The 20,451-nt window shown below is 42.8% G+C and overlaps 1 protein-coding gene across 4 annotated transcripts in view; it reads left to right on the top strand.

Annotated features, from left to right (window-relative positions):
* PSIP1 (PC4 and SFRS1 interacting protein 1) overlaps window positions 1-20,451 on the top strand; it is a 249,383-nt gene that overhangs the window by 161,606 nt on the left and 67,326 nt on the right. For all 4 annotated transcript variants that reach the window (XM_029605901.1, XM_029605884.1, XM_029605894.1 and 1 more), the window contains exon 12: window positions 14,174-14,229. In XM_029605901.1, the coding sequence (XP_029461761.1) occupies window positions 14,174-14,229 (56 nt within the window). The remainder of the gene's footprint in view (window positions 1-14,173; window positions 14,230-20,451) is intronic.

The following is a 20,451-nucleotide window of genomic DNA, read 5'->3' as shown; positions in this document are numbered from 1 at the left end:
TGCTAAAGTTTGGAGGAATTTCATGGACATAACCACTTGTATGGCTCTTTTCTGATCTGCCATACAGGCTGCACTCCTGAAACGGGAACATCTACACCAAAGAAAAGTATTGGTTTCTATGAATCTCTATTTGTTTTCAGAGAGTAAAAATAAAATAAAAAAAGAGAAAATGGAACTAGTAGGAGGAATGTATGCAGCAGTGGGGTTCCTGTTCGTACCCCAGATCAAGCCAGACAAGTGGGGTTTTGCATCCCTACCAGCAGATGGAGGCAGAGAACTAAAAACTTTGCAACCCTGCTACATAACCGAGAGTGCCACCTGTAATCCTTTGGTATTTCTTTCTCCAGCAGATGGTAGAGGTGCAACCCTGCAATTAAGAAAAAAAGAAAGAAGGAACAGAACAAGAGAAGTTAGAAGATGCTCCCTGAGGTGTTAGGTTCCTTCGTGGGCCATCCCTCAGGTAGAGCTAGGCGAGCGGGGGGGTTGGTAATCTCTGATCAGCTTTAGCCCACAGCAGATCCAGGGGTCTGACAGTCAGGGTCCTGATTCCCTCTTATCTCCTGAAGGCTCCTTCCCAGACTTGTTGCCAGTAAAGGGAAAGTATTCCTTTTTGTGCTTGAATTTCTTCCTTTGCTGTGGCTGCTATTTCTTTAAAGAAAACAAGTGTTAACTTGTTTCTCTTTGAATTTCTCTTTCAGCAGCAACCACTTGGGCTGTTTCTGGTCAGGGAAAGCCAAGGCATGGGGAAGGGAGCAGTATAGCTCCTCTGTTTGCAGCTTTGGGCTGCTCGGGGAGCTGGAGGCTGCATTGGGCAGTGTTCCCCTCCTCTCCTGCATGCCGCGATCATGCGGCTTCTGTTCCTCTGCAGCAGACTGAGCCACATGAAGACAAGATGGCGCCAACAGCGGTTTCCCAGTGCAGGAAAGCTTGTCAGGCCAGCAGCCTAGCTCAGGGACAGCTGAATGCATCAGTGCTATGCTGTGATTCATTTCTGGAGGGGAGGGGCCCTAGGGGGGTGGGAAATGAGGCTGGTAGGAGAGCCACAGGTTCCCAAGGCCCTGTCATGATCAATACTGGGAGCCTAAACAGCCTGTCACGCAGGAGAAGGGCTACAGCTCGGAAGGTGATGGACTCCCAGGAGCCTAGGGACTACCCTCTCCTGTTGTCTCCGGCAATCCTGTCAGGGGAAGGGAGGAGATGACGTGGAATTTCCTCAGAATTTGTCTTGCTTATGCATAAGGCCTTTTTAACCAGGAAAAGCACTGGTTATATAAAAGGGCATTTCTGTCAGCCATCTTGTCTTGCTGCAAAGAGGCCATGGAGCTCCTTAGCCGGTGGGGGGTGGGGGGGGGGGGTCGGGGAACCTCCTTCGCTGGCTGGACCTGGACTATCCTGAGGGGTCTGGCAGCTCAGATGATTTGGACCTGAATGAACCCAGAAGATGGTCTTGGGGGTGGATCTGGATGACCCAGCAGATTTCCTGGTGGATGTCGATCAGGCTGATCCAGAATAGGTTCCGATAATGGTGGGAGATGATCCACGGATGGTTTGTCTGTTCTGTAAGGAGGAGTTGAGGCCCCTTATTTTTCATGTTCAGCGGGAACTGGGTATTAAGGCGATCCAGGAGGAGTCTGACAATTTAAGGGGTGGATCTGGTGTTAGTTGGATTCTGGGGCCCACCGAAAGCCTATCCTCTCCTTAAAAGGATCAAGAAGCTGGTGAACTAGGAATGGGACTTTCCGGAGGCGAGTCCCAAGGTGACTAGAGCCAAAGCAAAATTGTATCCCCTCATGGAGAATATCCTTCAGCTGCTGGTATTGCTGAAGGAGCATGCCTCTGTCTCGTGGTCACTAACAAGTTGACCATTCTGGTTGTGGGTTTGGCAGCGTTAAAGGACGCGCAGGACTGTAAGCTAGAGATTCATTGGGAGAGGATGTTTGAAGTCTCGGCGCTGAGCCTGTGAGCAGTGTGTGGAAATCTGATGCAGAGGACCTGTTTATGATGGGAACAGAAGTCTCAGGAGAAATCTTCAGCAGATGCTGTTGTTAATAGCCAATTATATATCACTTAAACTGCCAATATGATGTAATCACTTAATATGTCACCAAACATCACATATACATGGAAACATCTATTAATTCTTATTTGTGAATAGAGACTTCTTATAATGTTGAAGAGAGTTTATATTCTGACTCTCGTTCTCAAATGTGTGGTTATTTAATGTAATCAGCACTACAAAATAGTCACAATGGCTGATTATATTTTCCTTTTATAATCATTGGTCTCCATTTCACAGACTTATGTGAGCTTATTTCGCTTTTTCACTTTTTTAGTAGTAATAATAATAATATATATATTATTTATTTATTTATTTCATTTTAGCCAGTGAGAAGCAAAAGACACATCGTTTTATGGTCTTTTCTGAGCGGTTAAACGCTCGAGGAGCGGCTCTAAATATCCTGCCTGACACAGCTCGTGTTTCGATGGATACTTCGTCAGGGGCATTAACTGCATATTTTGATTTTGCTCCAATTTTTTCTGTCACCCATCTCAGTCGTGCTTCAGTGTTAGATCGGAGTTACATTCGGCCACACTCATCCAATATCTTCAACAGCAAATCATACCACGGGGACAATGTATAAATAAATCACCATTAGTGTTTCAGGAAGACGAATCCTTTGTAGCTAAATGGGTATCAATATTGAATAAATGCTCCATTGACCTAATGGCATTAATTGTAGAACGCAGAAAGATCTCCATTGAAGAAACCACAGCCCGTATCACAGAGTTTCAAGAACAAATGCTTAAAGATTTTTCAGTGGAACATTTGAATCAGATTATTGAAAAATGTCAGACCACATTAAGGCCAGTTTTTTAGGCTGCGGAGAATATGTTCGACTGACAGGGAATTTAAAGTGCAAGCATACGATCTGGCATTAAGATTTTTTGAAAGAGGATATCCATATGCAGTGATTCGGAAAGCATACAAATGGGCAAGGTACTCACACCGTTCCACCCTTTTGGAATATCAGTCCAGACGTAATATTGCCACAGAAGTCTGCGTGTTACAACACTTGGATAAATCACATTTAATTGCTGAGAGTATAAGACGCCATTGGCACATTCTACAATTACATACAGGCATTTTTTCAGATTTACCACTTTTTTTCCTATAGGAGGAGTAGAAATATTAGGGACCAGGTTGTACAAGCCACAGTACATACAACGGACCCAGGATTCAGACTAGGTAATCATGAAATCTGTGGTAATTGCGATATGTGCACACAAGCGATTAGACAATTCATGGCAACACCCAATAACAGGGGAACAATACACAAAAAAAAGGGCAACACATTGTGAATCAACTAATGTGGTTTACTTAATACAATGTCCTTGTCCTTCCATTTATGTAGGACGTACTAGCAGACAAATAAAGGTACGCTTAAGGGAACACAGAAGTCTCATCCACACAGCGAATGTTGAAGCTCCGATGGTAAAACACTGTATTCAAAACTCACATACATTCCAGCATTTAAAATGGACTATTTTAGACCAAATAAGGCCTTTTTGTTCCCTTCCCCCCGGCGAGCCTGATCTGCGATCGCACAGACAGCATCACAGCACAACAGCTAAGTCCCTCCCTCCAGACTTACCATCCAATCGGGGAGACGAGAGGGATTTTAAATTTCACCTCTCTCCGGCGCCGCTGACAATAACAACCTGAGGCCGCCGCTGCTGCTGACGCTACCGCTTCTGCTGCCGCTGCAAGAGGAAGGCCTGCGCGATCGGCGCCCAGACCCGTCGGGGTAAGGCCTTTTTGTTCCCTTCCCCCCGGCGAGCCTGATCTGCGATCGTACAGACAGCATCACAGCACAACAGCTAAGTCCCTCCCTCCAGACTTACCATCCAATCGGGGAGACGAGAGGGATTTTAAATTTGACATCTCTCCGGCGTCGCGCGCCAAAGGCGCGCGACAAAGGGGCTTGCCCCTTTGTGCGCCCCTTCGTGCAGCCCCTGAGATCATACTCTTTTTCATTATCTGCTTAATTCTCCTTTCATACCTTGATTAGAATTCAGCATATCATCTTTAAATCTATAAATTACATTGGCAACAAGATTCAAGTCAGCTGATTCGTGTAAGGGAGACGAGAATAGATCCCAAGCTTTATTCATCAACAGGAAAACAAATTGAAATTGTAATCCAAAATCTCCACAAACCCTGGAACCTCAACAGATAGTGTTCCCTGATCCTAAAGCCAGCTTCGGGTCAATAATAAGCCAGTTTACTGGCCCTTGAATCTTCATCTTCTTTGGAGCACTCGAGTAAGCCTCTAATATTCTCTCTATACCACACAAACAGATCAACATGCTTCTTGGTTTCCCTATCTCTATACATCACCATGTTTGCCATGGCGAATACTCCATACCAATCATCAAGAATCAACGTAAACATCAAACTAAGCCTCTCCCACAACACTACAACCGTCATCAAAGGCTAATTCCAATAATGATTTCACCAATCACACAATTCCTCGGCCTTTCTCTGTTATCTCTTACTCTATTCAATGCTCAATCACTTTAAAAAAAAACTCATATCTTAAACGACTACCTTACTGAAGTAAACCCAGATATCTGTGCAATCACAGAAACGTGGTTTAAACCTTCAGATTTAGCTCTGTTAAATCAACTACCAACTCAGCTTTATGATTTTTTCTCCATACCTAGAACCAAAAGAAAGGGAAGAGGTCTGCTTCTCGCAGCCAAGAAAGGTCTAAGAATATCTTTACAACATTCATATACCACATCAAAATTAGAGCTCTCTTTCTTTAAATCTGATCATTTACAAATTGGCCTAATCTACGCTCCACCAGGATCTTTAGATTCTGACCCTTCACCAGTCATTGAACTCTCTGCCAAATACTTCAACCCAGACAAACCTGCCATCTTACTGGGTGATTTCAACTTACATGTCGATGCTTCACCACAATCCCCAAATTGTGTTACCCTACTCTCGGCTCTCAACTACATGGGCTTCACACAAATTATAAAAGCCCCTACCCACAAAGCAGGTCACACTTTAGACCTTATTTTCATTAATCAGTGCATCTCAAACACAAATACAATCACATGTTCACCTGTCCCTTGGTCGGACCATCAAATCATCAACACGACCTTCAAGCTTTCACAACATCCTCCACTTTCGTTCCCAAAAAACACTATTCAATTCAGGAAACCTTGTTCTACAGACCTTCTCATCAATCAGTTCACTAATGAATTATCACATCTCGATCTCTCCAACGCATCTACAGCCACCACCTCATGGTGCAACATCACCAAAAAGATCGCAGACATTACCTGCCCTTCCATCACAAAAGTAGTACAACCTTCGCCAGACAACAGGAAACCCTGGTTCACCCCAGAACTGAAGCTGCTTAAACAAGAGCTAAGAAATAAAGAACACACTTGGAGGAGAAACCCATCCCCCACAACATTAGCTATTTATAAAACCTCCCTCAATGCTTATAGGATCACCATACTGAGAACAAAGAGAGATTTTTTCTCAAAAAAAAATACATCATTTCATATTTGATTCAAAAGCACTTTTCTCCTACGTTTCAGCTCTCACTAAACCATCACCTCCTACCATTCCTGATGATCAAGCACTCAACAAAGCATCAGAACTAGCAGAATACTTTAAGGATAAAATTGACAAACTGACTATCTCTTTCTCATCATCTTTTTCATATCCCCCTTTCCCTCACATTACCTCACCTCAACTAAATACAACGCTGGAAACTTTCGAGACCACTTCAGCACTTGAGATAGAAAACATACTTAAAAAAATGAAACCGTCATCTCATCCCTTAGACACAATTCCTACTAACCTTCTCATCGCAATAAGAAACTCCATATCAAAACCAATTGCAGACATCATTAACTGCTCTCTCTCCCAGGGTCTAGTTCCTGACCAACTTAAATTAGCCATTCTCAAACCTCTACTTAAAAAACCTAACCTTCCAACCACAGATCCAGCTAACTTCCGCCCAATAGCTAATCTGCCATTGATCGCCAAAATTATGGAAAAGATAGTCAATAAACAACTATCTGAATATTTGGAAGAAAACAACATTCTTGTATCTTCCCAGTATGGCTTTCGGAAATCGTTAAGCACTGAATCTCTCCTTATCTCTCTTACCGATTCTATTCTATCTAATATGGACAAAAAACAACCACATCTTTTGATACTACTAGATCTCTCTGCAGCCTTTGACACTGTCAACCATTCATCTCTATTAAAATGTCTGGCAGATATAGGCATTAAAGGAACAGTCTTCAGCTGGTTCAAATCCTTCCTAGCAAATAGACAATTCAAAGTAAAGATTAACAACAAAGAATCACAACCGATCCCTTCCAACCGGGGGGTCCCTCAGGGTTCCTCCCTTTCCCCTACCCTCTTCAACATTTACCTCTTACCTCTATGTCATCTACTTACTAAACTAAACCTAACTCATTATCTCTACGCGGATGACATCCAGATACTCATCCCAATCTCAGAATCCTTACAAAAAACCTTGGCTCACTGGAACAATTGTTTGCAACAGATCAATCATCTTCTCTCCAGCCTTTGCCTCATTCTTAACAACAACAAAACTGAGATCCTAATCATCAATCAAGACATCAACATCAAACTTCTAAACCCAGCTGACCTACTCAACTCATCCACTCCCATATTAAATCACTCACCACATGTTCGAGATCTAGGTATCATGCTAGACAATCAGCTCAATTTTAAAAAATTCATAAGCACAACCACCAAAGACTGTTTTTATAAGTTACAAGTCTTAAAAAAATTGAAGCCTCTTCTTTATTTCAACGATTTTCGGATCGTCCTACAAGCCATTATTCTATCAAAAGTCGACTATTGCAATTCGCTTCTCTTTGGCCTTCCATATTCATCCATCAAACCCCTCCAAATGCTACAGAACTCTGCAGCCAGAATCCTTACCAATACGAATAAAAAAGATCACATCACCCCCATTCTCAAGCTCCTCCACTGGCTGCCTATAAAGCAAAGGATCCTATATAAAGTACTCACCGTAATTCATAAATCCATTCACAATATCTCTCCTCTTCAATTATGTAACCAACTACGCCCTCACTCCTCCTCTAGACCCATCAGAGGAGCATATAAAGGCACACTCTATGTACCTTCAACAAAATCCTCGCATCATAAACGTGCCATATCTACAGCAGGCCCCATTCAATGGAATGCGCTCCCACCAGACATTCGGCTTGAGTTCTGCCACTCTTCATTCAAAGAAAAACTTAAAACCTGGCTCTTTAGCCAAGCTTTTCCAGGACCATGATCATCATTTTTTCCCCTCCAACCAGCAAGAACATATCTTCTTCACAAACCCCCATTTTCCATACCACTACCTACTTCGGTATCTAATCTCTTGCTGCAGGACACTTGAGACTTTCTCACTTATACGTTATAATTTTTATGCTCAATAAGACCTGTCAACTTAATTGTTTAAGTCTTTTTTTTTTTTTTTTTTTTTCTCCTTTATCTTTTGGTCATCAATGTTACAACGTTATTGTTAAATTTTGAACTTATGTACACTGTTCCAAGTTTCATAACCTTGTTCTATGTAATGCCTTTTGGCAATTTTCATGTTCTGTTTCAATGTAAACCGATGTGATCTTTATTTCATATAGGAACACCGGTATATAAAAATCTAAAAATAAATAAATAAATAAATAGTGTGTTCTGAGCAGGGAGGTTATTTTCATTCACAATTAAATTACTGTGAGCAAAGGTGGATATTCGGATTGTCTTCCCAGAGTCCGACAGGTATGAACGAGTCCGTAGATTGGATGACACTAATTTGACATTACATTTTTCAAGGTTTGCTATTGGTTGAAACAGTGGACCCGGTGAGATCTGTAATTGGCTGGAGGTGGATTCTGTAGTAGGTTTAAAAAGCCTGGGGAAAACAAAACGGAGGATCTCATTTGGAAACTGAAGCACAATTGAGATGGGTGAAAGAAAAAATTGGAGCAAAATCAAAATATGCAGTTAAGCTTGTCACTGACTAAAATGAAAAAAATGAAAAAAAAAAAATTACTAGAAAAAACGAAATAAGCTCACATAAGTCTGTGAAATGGAGACCAATGATTATAAAAGGAAAATATAGTCAGCCATTGTGCTTATTTTGTAGAGGTGATTACATTAAATAACCACACATTTGAGAACGAGAGTCAGAATATAAACTCTCCAACATTATATGAGGTCTCTATTCACAAATAAGAATTAATAGATGTTTCCATGTATATGTGATGTTTGTTTGGTGAGGTCTTAATAGCCAGGCAACTCAAGTGGAGGCCAGGATTGCATATGAGGCTGATGTGCTTTATGACTTGAGCTGGACTTCAGCCAGGAATATAATCGCGGTGGTCTCTGTGCAATGTCTACTGTGGTTGCAAAATTGGTCAGCTGATATATGGTCCAAGTCTCAGTTCTGTAATCTTCCCTTCAAAGGAAGGAAAATTGTTGTTCGGGGAGGACCTGAAACAGTTGATGAAGGTTTTGGGGGAATCTAAAGAGAATAAGCTGCCAGAGGATAAGATGACAGGAAGTCTTTTCCGCCTCGCTCTACGTTTCGGGAGATGTGGCGTTTTTCATCCCAATAAGGGTTTTGCACTGTCTTCGGTGTAGATCCAGGGTTTCAGTAGGCAGCAGTCCTTTCGAGGTGCCCGTAGACTTCCCTGTGAGGGATCTGACCAGGGGGCCAGCAGTGGTAAGGCTTCATAATGAAGTCAGGCTGGTCCATTCTCTCGAGATGGCAGTGGAAGGCCATCTATCACACTTTTACGAAGAGTGAACCAGGATTACCTCGGACCAATGGGTCCTAAAGGTAATAAGGGACGGCTATGCTTTAGAATTTTTTTGCCTCATCACGGAAGCTTTTGTGGTGTCAAATTGCAGAGTCCGAGGTGAGCAAGCGGCAATTCAGGACACATTGTCACCTTCAGTTGCTGGCATGATAGTACCAGTAGCAGCCAGAGAGCATGGTCTTGGGAGGTACTCGATTTTTTTTTTTTTTTTTTGTGCCAAAAAAGGAAGGAGCCTTTCATCCCATCCTCCATCTGCAAAAGATGAATTATGATACTACGAGTTCCCCATTTTTCCGTATGGAAACATTGCTGACGGTGATAGCAGCAGTTTGTCGAGTGGAGGTTTTCGGTCCTCTCTGGACTTTGGCGGAAACCTATCTGCACATACCTCTTCGGGAAGAACATCAAGGATTCTTTGTGTTATGATTCTGGGGTAACTTTTACAGTTTCGGGCCCTCCCTTTCTGTTTAGCAATTGCACCTCGCATGTTCACAAAGGTGGTGCTGATGGCAGCAGCTCTTCGCAGGGAAGGGATCCTAGTTAATACTTATCCAGATGACTGGTTTATCCAAGGGAAATCGGAGGAGGTATGCCGGAAGTCTACGCGCAAGGTGATGGATATGTAGTAGTCCTTGAGCTGGGTAATGAATTTGGTGAAGTCAGCTGAGCCCTATCCAGATAATGTAATCCTTGGGGGTGAAGTTAGATACTCAGCTTGGCAGAATGTTTCTCACCTCGGAGAGGCTTTGAAAGTTACAATCTCAGGTGGTGCAGGTTTTGCAGATGCCAGTGCCCAGGGCTTTGGATTATCTTCAGGTCCTGAGTTCAGTGGCATCTATGTTGAATTTGGTGCCATAGGCTTGTGCCCACATGCACCCTCTACAGGAGGCATTGCTGTCGACCTGGAATCCATTGTCAGAGTAGTTTCATCGGCCTTTACCACTGCAGGGTCCCTGAGATTGGTTCATTTGCAGGGGCTGTTAAGGCAAGGTCCTATTTTCTCGGATCAGGTGGATTACTTTTGTCTCGCATCTTGACTTTTGTGTGCAAATGCTTGTGACAAAAAAGATACTCTGAGCTTGTGATTTTCAAGGGCTTAGTTTACAATTCCTCGCTAGTTCAGGTGGAAGTCTTGGGTTGTCTGAGGTATACTCCAGGCAAAAGGTTGTAGGCCTCACATCCTGATGTTGTGAGGATTTTGAAGGGGTCGAGCATCTGCGGCCGCCAGTGCATAGATTGGGTCCAGCATGGAGTTTAAACTTGGTCTTGCGGGTGCTTTGTGGGCCTCCATTTTGAGCCGTTTTGGAAGGCATTGTTAAAGGACCTCATGCTGAAGGTGGTATTTTTGGTGGCGATTTGTTTGTTCAGAAGGATCTTGGAACTACAGGCTTTGTTCTGTAGGGAATCATTTCTGAAGATTTCAGCCTAGGGGGGGGTATCTTTGCGCACTGTACCTTCTTTCCTATTACAGGTGGTATCATCGTTTCACCTGAATCAGACTGGAGCTCCTGACTTCCCGAATTGGTCTGCTGAGTCGCTGGAGGCAAAGGTCACAAACAGTTTTCGGTGGTTGGATCATTTGTTTGTATTATTTGAAGGTACCAGAAATGGACACAAGGCCTCCAAGGGCACGATAGTGCGTTGGCTGAAGGAAGCTATTGTTTTGGCCTACCTTTGTAAGGGGAGAAGAATTCTAGAGGGGTTGCGTGCACACTCTACTAGAGCGCAGGCAGTGTCGTTGACAAAGTGTCAGTTAGTGTCGCTGCAGGAGATTTGTAGAGCGGTGACGTGGTCTTCTCTTCACACTTTATCTTGCCTTTACCATTTAGATGTTTAGGCTCCAGGAGAGCCAACCTTTGGCGAAAATGTGTTGAGAGGGGAGTCTTTTGGGGGCTGCCCAGTGTAGGGGTGCTGTGGTACATCCCACTTATCTGGACTGATCTGGGGTATGAGCAAGAAAGGAAAATTTGGTTCTTACCTGCTAATTTTTGTTGCTGAAGGACCAGGGAGGATATCCCTGGTAATGTTGAAGGAGATGTGCATCATGAGCAGGAGGGAGAAATTGCATATGATTGAGAGCCATTTTGGACTCTGCTCATATTTTTTCTTTTTTCACAGAGATGACTTGCTTAGTTTGTTGGCTCAGACCCTGAACATACTTAGTGTGGCCGAAGGTAAATTTTAAGTTGTGCTCTGTTTCTTCCCCACTGTATCCAATTCAAGAGATAGTGGATTTAAAAAAGGTAAATAAGGCTCTCAAGATTCCCTGTTTCCGCATGGAAACGCTGAGATCCATCATAGCGGCGGTACACAAGGCGGAGTTCTTGGCATCTCTCACCTTGACAGAGGTGTATCTGCACGTAGCCATCAGGCCAGAGCACCAGAGATTCCTGAAGTTCATGGTCGTACAGAAATATTTTCGGTTTCGAGTCCTTCAACAAGGTAATGGGGGGGGGGGGGCGCATCGCAAAAGGAGGTGTGTTGGTGCATCTCTTTCTGGACAGCTGGCTCATTCGTGTGAAATCAGAAGACCTCTGGCGACAATCTGTACAAAAGGTACTGATGCGCTTGAAGTCTATAATGGGTGATGAACCTAGCAACGAGCCATTTAGTTAGTCCTCTTTCAAACTCTGGAGTATCTGGGAGCTCAGTTCAACACATAGAGTATTTCTCACGGAGAGAGATTGCTGAAATTGCAGACAGAATAGGCTTCTGCTAGAGCTTTTGGTTCCCAGGGTCTGGGACTAATTACAGGTCCTGGGTTCCATGGCATCGACATTGGAATTAATGCATTGGGTGTTCGTGCATATGCGGCCTCTGCAGGGGGCTCTTCTTTCCTGCTGGAATCCATTATTAGAAGAGTTTAATCTTCCTCTTCCGTTAGAGGGGGAAGCCAGGTACAGTCTTTCATAGTGCTTTACTCGCACCAATCTTGAGCGTGGTGCGGAATTAGAGGTTCTGAATTGGGTAACAGTCACCACCGATGCAAGCCTCTCCAGGTGGAGGTTGGTATGGCAAGATCAGTCGGCGCAGGGCCAGCGGTCCAAACAGTAGGCTTCATGGTTTATCAATCGATAGAGATGAGAGTGGTGCATTTCGCATTGCTTGTCTGTCTGCCATGGTTACACGGCCATCCAGTAAGGATTCTGTCAGACGATGCAATGACAGTGGCCTTCATCAATCATCAGATCGGAACCAAGAAGCAGGCAGTGGCTCGATAGGCCTGGGAGTTCATTCTCTGGGCAGAGCAACACTTGGAGCGGCTGGCAGCATCTCACGACATCAGAGTGAACAAGGTTCAGGTGGGTTTTCTCAGTTGGAGAAAGTTAGACCCCGGGGAATAGGAGCTGTCTGAGGCAGCAATGAGTCTCATTCACAAAAGATGGGGGTATCCTGACCAAAGAGAAAACAAAGGCGTTGCGTTTTTACAGCCGCTAAACAGAACACGGTACGGAAGGAATCGGAGCTCTGAGGCTGCCGAGGACTCCAGGGATTCTTCTTTGTCTTCCCTCAATGGCCTCTGGAATTATGGTGGATAGAGAACCATCCAGGCAACATTATCCTGATAGCTCCAGAGTGGCCAAATGAACTATGCTTCCCAGATCTGATCAACATGGCCATAGACGGGCCCCTGAGGTTCGGACATCGGTCAACTCTTTTCCACCAGGGCTAATATTTTCAGTTCACGTGGCTCACTTCTGTCTCGCGGATTCGCTTCTGGGAAGGGATATTCTAAATCTGTTATTTCCAGTTTATTGCAGGCTAGGCGACCTTCTACATCCTTGATATATGTGCAAATTTGGAGGATCTTAAAGTCCTGGTCTGCTGTTGACAGAGTGCAACCTCAGCCTGCTCAGGCTATGATGTCACATATTTTGGCTTTTCTACAGAAAGGTTCTGGTCAAAGGACTGGCCTTTAACTCTCTGTGAGTCTAGGTTGAGACACTGGGTTGTCTCCTGAGTAAGGTGCAAGAGTATCCTCTGTCCAGACATCCGGATGTTATACAGTTCCTTCGAGGAGCTAAGAACTTGCTTCCTCAGTTGTGGAACATTTGTCTGTCTTAGAATCTGAATGTGGAGGATTGTGTGAAGCTCGGTTTGAACCACTAAAGAGAGCTACGGTTAAAGACTTGACTCTTAATGTGGTTTTCTTGGTGGCTATTTGTTCAGCCAGGAGATTTTCGGAGCTCTAGGCACTGTCTTGTCGAGATCCCTTTCTACACATGTCTGATTTGGGGGTATCTTTATGCATGGTGCCTTCTTTTCTGCCTGAGATAATCTCTGCGTTCCTTCTTAGATAGTGGAGCTTCCAGTTTTCCAGATTTGGATTCCTCTATGCCTCATGTGGGGGAGCTTAGGCTCTTAGATGGAAGGCATGTGTTATTGAGCATCTAAAAGTCATTTAAGATTTCCGTAGATCGGATCATCTCTTTGTACTATGGAGTGGTCCAAAGAAAGGAAGTAAGGTGTCTAAGGCTACAATTGTGCGGTGGCTGAAGCAAGTGATCGAGTCTACTTACATTTCTAAAGGGCATCCGCTGCTGGGGTTTTAGGGGCACACTTGACGTGTTCTCAGGCAACTTCCTGGGCTGAGTCACCACAGGTGTCTCCACATGAAATTTGTTGGGTGGCTACTGGGAAGTTGTTCCACTCTTTTGCTAGTCCTTATCGCTTGGATGTTGGGGCTCCAGCTTCCATGTGCTTTGGTGAGAGTGTTCTACGAGCGGAATTCTCCAGGTCCCACTCGAGTTAAGAGGAACTTAGATACATCCCAGGAGTCTGGACTGATCTGGGTACATACAAGGAAAGGAAAATTTGGTTCTTGCCTGCTAATTTTCATTCCTGTACTACCACAGATCAGTCCAGAGATTCACCCATTTACTGGGAGGGAGGAGAGTCCACCGCTCATACTGTTGCTTTTGTATATAGTGCGGAGTTGGAGGTTTTCAATGCTGATCGCTTATATTAAATTTGGGAAACAAGTTTTCCATTGTCTTTTTGAGCAACTTCACCTTCTTCCAGCTCATTGGAGGGAAAGGAGTTTGCTTAGAAATGTGTTGTTGCTGTAATCTTGGGTACAGGTCAACACTGAGGGCCTGCAGGTGGCACACTGCATTATGTACAGTATCTATGAAACTTTCTCTGTCTCCATCTGCTGACAGGGAGGCAAAACCCAGGAGTCTTGACTGATCTTTGGTACTACAGGAATGAAAATTAGCAGGTAAGAACCAATTTTCCTATACTCATCAAGTTAGAAACTTTTTTTTTTTCATAGGCATGCGAAAGAGGAAGGAAAGAAAGCAGAAGCTAAGAAAGTGGACAAGAAGAGAGGTGAGCCATTGGCTTTAACATGTTCTATTTCAAGGAAATGAAATATTCTAGTGGTGAAGGGTTCCCAGTAGGGATTTTTTGGATTTGTTTTCAGGGTTACAGTGGTGCCTTCCTTCAAGAGCCACTGTCAGAATGTTTTATGCTCTTTGTTTTCATTTTTAGTTATTTTAACTGTTTTATGTTGAAATGTCTACTTGTTTTTGTCTGGTTTGATTTTATAATATATATGATTATGTACATATGAAATGTATCAGTTGCTTAGAGCCTAGGCAGTAAGTGACCAAAAAATACAAATAAATACAGATGTCATCAGCTACAAAAAGTGATATCTTTTCTGCCAGCCCCCATGCAATATCATATATGGCATGCCACAGGCTAACACCTGTGGCAGTCCACTGTATAACCTTACTACCAGTTTCTAATGCAGTTCATCATCCTAAGGTCCTTCCATAGGCTGCTCTTATCTATGTCAAAAAATATTTCTACAGTAGTTTTCTACAGTAGTAAAAAAAAATAAATAATTTTTTTTTAAACTAAAACCTTTGCTATACCCTATAGACTTTCATACTGTTCTTCAAGCCTTAATTCTAACTGGAATAGACTACTGTAATTCTCTGTATGTTGGTCTTCATGATACTGCACTCTGCTACAATTCAGAATACAAAACGCAGTGACCATATTACCGCTATTCTTCAATTGTTCATAATCTTATCTACAACCCCCTCATCTATTTGGCTCTGTTCCACTCTCAGCCTTTATTAACCTGCTCAAAAAACTCCGTTCACAAGGTAAATGTCTCCTGGAAGTCCCTACAGTCAAAATGGCAAGACTAGATCCAATGAGAAAACGTGCTTTTTCAGTTGCAGGCACCCTTTTATGGAACTCCCTTCCAGATTCACTTCGACTACTGTCAAACAGTAAAGAATTCAAAAAAGCACTAAAAACATATTTATGTTCTTCTGTTTTTAATACAATCCCTATAAAGCCATAACCTTTTTAAACACTAACTTCCATTTTAAACACTAACTTCCATTTTAAACACTGATTGTTCCTAAATTATGCTAACCTTCATACTGCTATTATTTTCTTAACATGCAATGATTGATTTATTTTACCTTTCTACCGCCCTTATATTTCTAATATGTACAATTTATTTTATTCTTTAACTTGTTGTTTTATCACTTAATATTATTTATTCTTTTCTCTTAATACCTATTGTATTTTATATTTATTTTTTGTAAACCGCTTAGATCTTACACTACTGTATAGGCGGTCTAGAAATAATTTTAAATAAATAAATGTGAAACATTGTCAAAGGTCTTACTGAAATCTAAATTTTACCACATCCAAAGCTCACCCCTTATCTAGTTCTTTGGTCACATAATAAAAAAAAATTGATCACATTTGTTTGACATGATTTTCCTTCCGCTAAAACTAAGCATCTTAGACATAGAAACACAGTAGGTGATGGCAGATAAGGAACACAAGGCATATCTAATCTAGGAGGCTTTTGACATTCACTAAAAGTCTTTCTTTTTTTTTTTTCTTTTAAGTAGCAGTTAAAAGTACTGTTGTGGGGATGCCGAGGTAGCGAGGTAACAAGAAAAGTTGGAAATTTAGAGAATGAAGAGCAAAGTACACATCCATACTGTCTTCAGACAAAAACGAATGAGGCAGTTCATGAGGAAACTCCTGCGCATGCTCAGTAGAGTTCAAATCTCTACTAGCTAAGAGAGATAAGTCTGTTACGTGCTGCCAGGTGACATCACTCATGCATTATGGCTAATTCAGCCTGTTTATCGAAAGAAAAATATTTCTTCACAGAAAGGATGGTGGATACATGGAACAGGCTCCCAGTGGAAGCCAAAACAGCAACAGAATTCAAGAAAGTAAGGGATAAAAACAGAGGATCTCCAGATGCAAGAGTAAAAACTTGAAATTGGGTAGGTTCTGCTGTATTGCATAAAAAATGAGCAGATTAGATATGCCTTGAGAATAGGAGCTGGCGCAATAATCTTAGAATTATTGGCCTGATGGAGCACACAAAAAGAGCTGATACAGTGGCTTTAATCGCTACATGGTTGCCAACACTGTTGAATCTCTTATTCAAAGGTGAATGGTAGGCCTCGTGCCGTGATCCTCTGGGTGCATAACTTCCGGAATAAATGTCAGCTGGTAGAGGTCAGCCAGCAGGTGAAAGACCTGAAATATATGGGACAGCACATATTTATTTTTCATGACTATTCAGCTGCGTGGAGTTCGCTAAGATCAAATGCGACTTGAAGAGCAAATGTTTGGCCTATGCGCTACATTTATCTTGCGCAACTCAGTTTGACTCATGAGGGCAAGATGTCTGTGTTTGAGTCTATAAAGGCAGCTCAGGCATTTGTGCAGAAGATTAGCATAGCCATTCCCAAGGCAGCTTCTTAAATCCTTTGGATGCCTGATATCCTTTTTTATTTTCTAAGTGTCCTTTTAGGGCACTTGCTGTTTCATTATAAGTTAGCAAGCTTATACAGAGTAGCCCGCCTCCAATACCAGTGCATTGGCAGCAGGCTACTTTTCCATGGGCCACCCTGTATTTCTTGTTTGCTGCTTCATATATGCTGGAGTTTGGGCTGTTTATGTTAATCTGTGTTGGCTTTATACATTTAACAGGGATGGGGTCAGGAGGAAGAGGGGGCTGAATGGGTTTTATGAGAAGAGGTGAGTGGGTGCACTATGGAGGTGCTGGAGGCCAAGATTGTGTATGGTATTTTTTCCTGCTCATAGTCCTACAGATGTACGTTTTTTCCGGGTCTTCTCTTTGATGTGGCGGTTTAGCAGAAGAGGAGGAAGTTATCATCTGGCATCAACTTCCAGCTTCTTACTGCCATGTTGAAGGCAGTACCTGGAAAATCAAGAGAGGCTTGGGACTGTGGCAAGATTTGATAGATTCACTGATTGCTTGGAGATTCAAGAATGAAGAGGGTCGGAAGGGGGTGGTGGGTTGACTGAAGGAGAAGTAGACAAGTCTCGGGGAGTCTCACACCTGTTCGGTTTTCTCTGTTTTGGGGGGGAAGGGGGGGTTGGAATTGGAAGGTGGAGGTAGTATGCACTGGATTGCTACACATTGGGTGCCTGGATGTTGCTGCCCCTTGAATTTAGAGGGGGATGTTGTTTGAGCTGGTGTGGGTGGTGGTCTCTTTGAGGAAGTTGTGTTGGGGGGTGGTTTTCTCAAAATATGCCGAACAAACACAAAAGCCATTTGTTCTCGTAAGAGCAGAGCTGAGGTATGTGGTTGAGTTTTTTAAATTATGGCTAATTCTTCTTAGTATGAGAAGAATAGGGTCCCCAATGAAAAAACACCAGATTCTAGGTTATCTTAAAAAGAAAGGTGCACGGGCGGTCTCTCTGATGTGGAACACTCTTAAGTTGGTGAGAGATTAAGTAGGCTGTGTTGAATATGCCTCCTTTACTTCTAAAAGCCAGGGGGGGTTTGTGTCCTTATACACAAATCCTTGCCTTTATGAGTACATAAGGTACTAAAGGACCCAGAAGGGAGATATGTGCTGTTGGAGCTTTCTTTGTCAGGGGAATACTTTGTGTTGGCCAGTGTGTATGGCCCTAATGATTGTCAAAAAGACTTTTATTACTAATTGCTTGGTGTGGTGGAGGTATTCTCTTATCATGGGGGAGGATTGGAATCTTTGTTTGGATCCTGGGATGGATAGAACTTCAAGGGGGAAGCAAGGGTGTCAAGCTGACTCGCTTAAAGACATGATGGCATGCCTTGGTTTGGATGTTTGGAGGGAGCAAAATCCATCAGGAAAAGATTACACATGTTTTTCCCCTTCCTTCAGATCTTGCAGTCAAGTAGATTTTTTTTTCTTATGCTCCAGATCTCTAATGGTAAAGATGGGACTGGCTGATATTTTAGCCAAATTCATTTCAGATCATAACCCTATTTTGTTGCCGGGTCAAATGATGTGGGATCTGAATGTGAGCATAAACATACTGGGTCCTACTGTATATACCATGCCCTGGAAAGAAGTAGGAGGCAAATCTTAAAGATTTTCAGCTGCAGGACGTGGAGAGATCAATAGTAGGCAACTTGTTTATAAGTACGGGGATAAGACAGGCGCTATGTTGGTTCGGCTTTTGAGGAACAAGAATCAGGGGACCTTAATTAATCAGATACATCAGTCTGGATCCTTAACATATTCTATTACTGCAATTAATGAGAGGTTCAAAGAATATTTTCGCAGTTATATATATTGTGGATGGGGTAGTTAGAGGAGAGGATTGATTGTTATTTGGGAAATGTGCAACTGCCTACTTTGTCTCCGGTACAGAGAGACAAATTAGCGGCCCCTATAACCATTCTTGAGTTAACAGGAGGCAATCCTTCATTTGCCTGGTAAGAAAAGTCCAGGGCTGGATGGCTACCTGGTGGGTTTTTACAAGTGTTTCCTACCTGAGATGTTGAGGCATTTAAAGTATGTGTTTGATCATTTTCAACTTCATCCAGAACAGACTGGCAGCCTTACTAATGACATAATAGTTTTATTACATAAAGCAGGGTGTGACAGTCTTGATACAGAGGCCTATAGACCTTTATCTCTGCTCAATGTGGATGTTAAGATTCTTGGCCAAAGTTTTACAAATGAGGCTGGAAGGGCATAAGGGACTGTTGGTGGGCAGAGACAAAATGGGCTTTATTAAGGGACACTCTTCAATGAAGAATACCAGGAGACTCTATAATATAATGTCACTGACCAAGAGGGATAAGATCTCAGAATTGGTGGTGGGCCTAGACACTGAAAAAGCCTTTGATAGGCTTGGGTGGCCTTTTTTTATTTGCTGTTCTTGAAAAGTTTTGTTTGCCAGGTTAGTTTTCTGGGTTAATTTGAGCATTGTAGTCCCACTCTAGGGCTAGAATTCATACTAATGGGTGTCTCACGGGGTTTTACCCTATTGAGAAGGGTACTCTGCAGAGATGCCCCCTTTCTCTGTTGCTTTTTGATCTAGCAATTGAAGTTTTAGTCGCCAAATTGCATATGGATCCGGGGATACAAGGTTTTTAGTGTGGGGGGTAGACAGCATCTTATATCACTATATGCTGACTATGTTTTACTGTTTTTGGCTAATCCTAAGAGATGTGGTCATAAATTGCTGGCTGCATTGGCAACATTTGGGGCAGCAGCAGGATACAGAGATTATCACAAGTCCTGAGGTGTTTCCTTATTGGTAGCTGTACACCTAAGGTTATCCTTGGGTGTTTGCTCCCTTCAAAAAGGTGTTGTCTTATATTAAATAATTGGGTATATGCGTTACTTGTAATATAGGTGATTTATATAAGTTTTAATTATGCACATGTATTCAAAGATTTAAAGGATTGGTAGGGATGTTTTATATCGGTGAGGTAAAGATGAATGTACTCCCTTGTTGTTTTGTTTCAACATATGCCCTGTTTTCTGCCAAGCGTTTTTTTTTCCCTTGGTTAATAGTATGCTTTTGGATTTCCTATGGGATGGTAAGCCTGCACAGGTTAAATTACAGACTTTGTGGAGACCCAAAGAATGGGGGGGGCATATTAGTAAGGGTGTTCAGCTGGTTATATAGAGAGAGTACTTCTCAATGGTTTTCCTTAGAAAGAGATCTGGGGGAGGGGCCGGACCTTATATCACTCATAACGTTGTCGCCTGTGATGCCAGGAAGCAGATGCACGTGTCAAAGTTGTCCCTCTCATTGCTTGCCCGATAAAGGATTGGGTATGGTTGGTCATAATCCGTGACCTTTTTCTTCTCTCTGGAGAAACCCAGCCCTGACTGTTCACTCATTTAGCCATGAGGCTAAGCAACGGTGGGAGGCAGAGTTACACTGCCTGGGCCATCTCTTTGAAGAGGATAGACTTAAATCCTTAGTGGAGCTTCAAGAGGAATGTTATTCCAGCTTAGTCTCAATTTTATTAAGATCATTTAAGGAGCATGTTAGACCAATTGGGAACTGAGGGATGGAGCTGGGTGCAGCCTAATTCAGTTGAGGCGGCCTTCATTTCTGGTTTAGCTAAACGGAAAACCTGCTCGTTGCTGTACCTGGGCGATTATTCAGACATATCTTGATATGGCTCCCACCTTACAGGTTGAGACAATGGGTGAGAGACCTGGGGTTGCAGCTTGAGAACCAAGTGTGGAGGAGAATATGGGCTAGAGCACATAGGTCCTCTCTGTGCGGAGGGCA

Source organism: Rhinatrema bivittatum, chromosome 1 (assembly GCF_901001135.1).
Source record: "Rhinatrema bivittatum chromosome 1, aRhiBiv1.1, whole genome shotgun sequence".
Taxonomy (NCBI): domain Eukaryota; kingdom Metazoa; phylum Chordata; class Amphibia; order Gymnophiona; family Rhinatrematidae; genus Rhinatrema; species Rhinatrema bivittatum.
Note: the sequence above shows the minus strand (reverse complement) of the source record. Positions and strands in the feature narration are given on the sequence as shown.